Source organism: Dermacentor andersoni, chromosome 7 (genome assembly GCF_023375885.2).
Source record: "Dermacentor andersoni chromosome 7, qqDerAnde1_hic_scaffold, whole genome shotgun sequence".
In the NCBI taxonomy this organism is placed as follows: domain Eukaryota; kingdom Metazoa; phylum Arthropoda; class Arachnida; order Ixodida; family Ixodidae; genus Dermacentor; species Dermacentor andersoni.
The window spans coordinates 3,908,732-3,915,383 of record NC_092820.1 but is presented as its reverse complement, the minus strand read 5'-3'; the positions used below and the strand labels follow the sequence as shown (position 1 = coordinate 3,915,383).

The 6,652-nt window shown below is 55.6% G+C and overlaps 1 protein-coding gene across 1 annotated transcript; it reads left to right on the top strand.

Annotated features, from left to right (window-relative positions):
* Nucleotides 1-872: 872 nt before the first annotated feature.
* Nucleotides 873-2,925, top strand: LOC140219483 (uncharacterized). The gene has a single exon (XM_072289291.1). It carries the CDS (start codon nt 873-875, stop codon nt 2,733-2,735), a length of 1,863 nt encoding a protein of 620 aa, XP_072145392.1. The 3' UTR covers nt 2,736-2,925.
* Nucleotides 2,926-6,652: the final 3,727 nt, after the last annotated feature.

Genomic DNA, 6,652 nt, shown 5'->3' with positions numbered 1-6,652 from the left:
GGTTTTGGCACCCTCCAGGGTCCTGAATTCACCGCTGCCGTCAGTCATCAGCCAAGATCTTCTCGCTGACCGACCACACTCGTGGCTTAGTTGTTGCACCGTACGCTGTCCTTTACTCGCTCCTTTATCAGCCAGCCAGCAAGGTCGCAGGCCGTAAGGTGAACAGGCGGGCTGCAGGCGATCGTACAAACAGGCCCTAGAAGTAAGCAGCAAGATCAGCACGGTGCTCGACGCTCCATCACACTGCGCTCCAGCATCGTTTGGTCCTTCGTTTTTGTAGAGGTCGCCACAGTTCAGCCCCATTTGTTAGGCTGCCACCAGAGTGTGGCGCCGCCTGTGTGTGTGTGTGTGTGTCTATATATGTTCGGGCCCAATAAAGGGGAGAGCATTCCCTTTGCGTCCAAGCAAGCGGCTGTACGTTTCGGTCCGTCCCTGCGTGCTCGTGCCCCGCGCGGCACCAACCACGCGACATGGTGTTAGAAGTCGCCGGATAACGCACCAAGATGTCTCTCGAGACCGGCGAGCCGGCGAAACTGTACGGCATCAACTTCCAGCCGCCGGCACCGTTCGACTTCGCGAACCCGCCAACGTGGCCGACATGGCTCAGCCGCTGCGAAGACTACGCAGCGGTTACAGGACTGACGCACGCGTCGCAAGGCATGCAGGTACGCTCGTTACTATACTGCATGGGCCCGGAGGCCCGCCCGCTTCTCGAGACTTTCTCGCTCGACGCCTAGTCGCTCGCTTCATACCAAGCCGTTGCCACCCGCTTCACTGAGCACCTCGTGCATCCGGCAAACGAGCTTTACGAATCGTCACGGTTCCACCGACGCGTTCAGCTGCCCGACACATACTACGCAGAACTGCGCAGGATGGTTAAGCGCTGTAACTATCCGTCTGCTGCTGTCGAAGAAAGGCTCGTACGCGACCGGTTCGTCGTCCGCCTCCGCGACTCGCGTCTCTCGGACCAGCTGTGCGGGAACGCGAAGTTGACGCTACTGGACGCCTGGACGCAAGCCCGTCAATCCGAAGACGCCGACAGACGCCGACGCACAGAACACTCCCGCGAGCTCAACCTCGACACCGCAAACGCTAACAAGTTCCCCTCTCGTCATCGCTCAGGCGCTAAGCCTCGTTCGCCGCAGCCGCAAGCAGAACGCTCATGCGAGCCGTCCAGATGTGAATTCTGCGGCCGCGCGCCTCATCGACGTTCAGACTGCCCGGCCCGTCGCTCCACCTGCAACTTCTGCAAAAAGAAAGGCCACTTCGCCGAAGTATGCCGCTCGCGGAAGTTCAAGCAGTACAAGCTAATCTCCGTCCACCTGAACGCCGTTGCGACGCCCGCCTCGGCAAAGTTCGTCGAGGCCACCGTTGACGACTACACAGCGCAGTTCAGAGTCGACTCCGGAGTCGAAGTATCTGCTGTTCCCAGCGACTTTCCTACCTTGCCTGCCAAACTCGACCAAGTCGGCACTCTGCTCACTGGCCCGGGAGGACAGCCACTGCGCGTGCTGGGCTCGTATGTGGCACGACTTCGGTGGCAAGGGAAAGCAAGCTGTCAGCGTCTCTACGTGATCCAGTCTCTCACTGTGCCTCTTCTGGGACTGCCAGCGCTCCAAGCTCTCCAAGTAGTTCGGTTTCTTGATCAACTCAGGACATCAAAAGCGACGCTGCACGCCGAGCTCTTTAATGGATTGGGCACTCTCAAGGACGAGTACAACATCCGGTTGAAGCCCGATATCTCGACAGACATCGCCTCTCTCGTTGCCAACTGTGAACAGTGCACTTCCACCCGCGTGAGCTTTGCCGAGCCCCTGCTCTCCACGGCCCTAACTGGACATCCCTGGGAATTCCTTGGAATGGACTTGTTCCACCTCAACGGCCAGACTTTCATCCTGGTGGTGGACTATTACTCAAGGTTTCCTGAGGTGGTGACCCTGAGGAGCACGACAGCTCAGGCAGTCATTGACGCTCTCAAATCCATCTTTGCCCGCCACGGAATCCCGCAAGAAGTCAGGTCAGACAACGGCCCACCGTTCTCGTCGCAAGAGTTCGCGGCATTCGCAGCGTCATTCAGGACCAGCAGTCCACACTACGCTCAATCGAACGGAGAGGCGGAGAGGATGGTGCGTACTATCAAGGACCTGTTTCGAAAGTCAAAGGATCCTTATCTGGCTTTGCTCAGCTATAGGGACACTCCAGGAGTCAACGGCTTTAGTCCAGCCCAGCTGTTGATGGGGCGTCAACTCAGAACCAGAGTCCCAAAGCAAGGCTCCCAGCTATGTCCCAACTGGACCCCAACGAAAGAAGTCGTCGCCAATGCTGCGACTTACAAGCAAAAGCAGGCCGACAACTACAACAGGCATCATGGAGCTCGAGACTTACCGCCACTCCAAACAGGTCAGCGTGTCTGGGTGCGACCTGATCAAGTGCAGGCTAGGGTCCTCAGTCCGGGGCAAAGACCAAGAAGCTACGTGGTCGAAACGGAGCGAGGTGGCACCCTACAGCGCAACCGGCGTCACCTAGTGCCTTTCGGGCCTACTGCCTCCGGAGAGGAACCACCACCACTGCAGCAAGTTCGCTGTCAGGAGCCTCGGCCTGCCAACATCGTGGAATCAACGGTCCCCCTCGAACAGTCTGTGCAACAGTCCCCTGCAGCCAGGGACCGCAGTGACGGTGTGACACGAACACGTTACGGCCGGCCTATTGTTCCGCCGCGCCGTTTGAACTTGTGAAACTTTTGACGTGTTTGGCTTCCTGAATCTCTCCCGTCTAACCTCCTATGCTTCAAGGGGGGAGATGTAGAGGTCGCCACAGTTCAGCCCCATTTGTTAGGCTGCCACCAGAGTGTGGCGCCCCCTGTTTGTGTGTGTGTCTCTATATATGTTCGGGCCCAATAAAGGGGAGAGCATTCCCTTTGCGTCCAAGCAAGCCGCTGTACGTTTCGGTCCGTCCCTGCGTGCTCGTGCCCCGCGCGGCACCAACCACGCGACAGTTTTATACGTTTAGGCACCGTCCAGGCTCCTGACGTCACCGCTGCCGTCATTCATCAGCCAAGATGATATCGCTGACAGCCCACACTCGTGGCTTAGTTCTTGCGCCGTACGCTGTCCGATACTCGCTCGTTGATCACCCGGTCAGCGAGCTAGTAGGCCCTAAGGTGAAGAAGTGGGCATTAGGCGATCGGAGAAAGAGGTTCTATAAGCAAGCAGCAAGGTCAGCACGTTGCTCGACGCTCCACCGGACTGCCCTCCAGCATCCTCTGGCCCTTCGCTTTATTGGTTTTGGCACCGTTCAGGCTCATGACGTCACCACTCCCATTGGTGATCAACGAAGATGTTATCGCTGACAGCCCAGAGACGTGGCTTAGTTGTTGCCCTGTACGCTGTTCGTTACTCGCTCGTGGATCACCCGGTCAGCAAGCTAGTAGGCCCTAAGTTGAACAGGTGTGCAGTAGGCGACTGGGGAAACAGGCCCTAGAAGTAAGCAGCAAGATCAGCACGTTGCTCGACACTCCACCCGGCTTCACTGCAGCCTCCTTTTGTCCTTCTTTTTACAGGTTTTGGCCCCGTCCAGGCTCCTGACGTCACCAATGGCGTCAGTTATCATCAAAGCTGTTATCGCTGACTTCACACACTCGTAAGATATTTGTTGCACCGTACGCTGTATGTTATTCGCTACTTCATCAGCCGGCCAGCAAGGTAGCAGGCCGCAAGAGAAATGGGTGGGCAGTAGGCCATCGCAGAAACAGGCCCCAGAAATAAGCAGCAAGATCAACACGGTGTTCAAGGCTCCTCCAGACTGCGCTCCACCATCGCTTGGTGCTTCTATTTATAGGCATTCGCACAGTCCAGGCTCCTGACGTCACCGCTGCCGTCAGACATCAGCGAAGATGCTATCGCTGTGCGCCCACACTCGTGGCATAGTTGTTGCACCGTACGCTATCCATTACTTGCTCATTGATAAGCCGTCCAGCAAGCAAGCAGGCCGTAAGTTGAACAGGTGGGCAGTAGGCGATCAGAGAAACAGGCCCTAGAAGTAAGCAGCAAGATCAGCATGTTGGTCGACGGTCCACCTAAATACAATCCAGCATCGTTTGGTCCTTCGTTTTATGGATATTGATACCATCCAGGCTCTTGACGTCGCCGCTGTCGACATTCATCAGCGAAGATGGTATCGCTGACCGCCCACACACGTGGCTTAGCTGTTGCGCCATACGCTATCCGTTACTGGCTCCGTGATCAGAAATCCAGCAAGCTAGCAGGCCGTAAGGTGAACAGGTGGGCAGTAGGCGATCGGAAAGACAGGTCCTAGAAATAAGCAGCAAAGTCAGCACGTTGCTCGACGCTCCACCGGACTGCACTCCAGCATGCTTTGGTCATTCGTTTTACTGATTTTGGCACCGTCAAGGCTCCTAACGTCACCACTGCCATGAGTCATCAGGGAATATGTTATCGCTGACCGCCCACACTCGAGACTTAGTTGTGGCGCCGTACGCTGTCGGTTACTCGCTCCTTGATCAGTGGGCCAGCAAGCTCGAAGGCCGTATAATGAACAGGTGGGCAGTAAGCGATCGTACAAACAGGCCCTAGAAGTAAGCAGCAAGATCAGCACATTGCTCGACGCTCCACCTGACTGCACTCCACCATTGTTTGGTACTTCGTTTAATAGGTTTTGCCACCGTCCAGGCTCCTGACGTCACCACTGCCGTCAGACATCAGCGAAGATGTTCTCGCTGAGCGCCCGCACTCGTGGCATAGCTGTTGCAACCTACGCTGTCCGTTACTCTCTCCTTGATAAGCCGGACAGCAAGCAAGCGGGCCATAATATCAACAGGTGGGCAGTAGGCGATCGGAGAGACAGGCTCTAGAAGTAACCAGCAAAATCAGCACGTTGGTCGACGGTCCACCTTACTACACTCCTGCATCGTGTGGTCCTTCTTTTTATACGTTTTCATACCACCGAGGCTCCTGACGTCACCACTGCAACCAGTCATCAGCGAAGATGTTATCGCTGACCGCCCACACTCGTGGCTAAGTTGTTGCGCCGTACACTGTTCGGTACTCGCTCATTGATCAGCCGTCCAGCAAGCTTGCAGGCCGTAACTGAACAGGTGGGCAGTAGGTGATCGTAGAAAGAGGCCCTAGCAGTAAGCAGCAAGCTCAGCACGTTGCTCGGCGCTCCACCGGACTTCGCTCCAGCATCGCTTGGTCTTTCGTGTAATAGGTTTTGGCACCATCCAGGCTCCTGACGTCACCGCTGCCGTCAGTCATAAGCGAAGATGTTATCGCTGACCGCCCACACTCGTGGCTTAGGTGTTGCGCCGTACGCTGTCCGTTCCTCGCTGCTTGATCAGCCGGCCAGCAAGCTAGCAGGCTGTCAGGTGAACAGGTGTGTAGTAGGTGATCGGCTAAACAGGGCCTGTAAGTAAGCAGAAAAATCAGCACGTTGCTCGACGCACCACCGGACTACCAATATGTTTATCCTTGTCGAGGCTGTCGTCTGGGGGCGCTCCGCTCTTTGGGTCATTGCCACCTATCACGTCAGAAACTGTATAAAAATGAGTATATTGCACCCGCTGCAGTTCGCGCAAATGCCATAATAAATGCAGCGTTCGCTCTATACATGCATGCTTGCGTTTGTCACATATAATTTCAACGTGCGATGGATCGCACAGTTTTTTTTTAGCAATTACAGAGCCGCAATTTTGTAGTGGGGCATTTTTCGGCGATATTCCTTTTCGCGCTTCGCTCGCGTTTTATGAAAGACCGGCTCAGCAGCTTAGAATGCAGCAGAAGGCTTAGTAAGATTCGCTGTGCAGCACACAATGAAAACAACCACAAAGAACAACTTCCGGCTGCGCCGAGTTGTGCAGCTACGCGCCGCCACGCCGCCTTGCATACGCCATGGGAATTGTATTCTCTCTGCTGCAGATCTCACAGGCAGCGCCCTCGCTGATCTCCGTCTATCAGACGCTCACTGAATGCTTTCTTGTTGTCGGCGTTCTCCATGCTCAACGTGGACGCTGCAGTACGCTCGACCCTGCTTGGCTGTCCCCTCATCCCAGCACGTGGTTTTGTATACTGAGAAGCGCGCACGTGCGCAAGCCGGCAGTACGTCATTGATGCACATCCCGTTCCGGTTGCCTACTATTGGGTAGTCGCTCATAGCACTTCCGGACGACGAGCGACGAATTGTAGATTTGCAGAATCAATTGATCGCGTGCCAAGACCAAGCGATCTGTTCAAGAGACGGCCCGATCCGTCGTTCGATGCCGTCGCTCGTCGCTGTCGCGCACAAAATCGCGCTCATGGGGTTTGAAGGGAAGCTGGAAGCTTTCCCAGAAAAAATGAGTGAAGAGCAGTACGTCGTAGTTTTCAACCCTCTGAATTCGAATGTCGCATCGAAATTGAGCGAAAGAAAGCGCAAACGTATTTTATTTCGACGAAAAGTGCAGCAGCAGACACGCCTAGCTCGCGCGCCTCGTTACCGCCTATGATTGGTCGGGCGCCTCGTGACGTAAACAATGGTGTTCGTCCGGACCGACTGCTGCCGCTGCACACGAACCACGGTGCAAGGTAGTTTGGTGCTGTTTTACTGAGACGGTCATAGAAAATTTCGAGAGCTTGCGCTTCTCTGAGGAGTTCGGCGT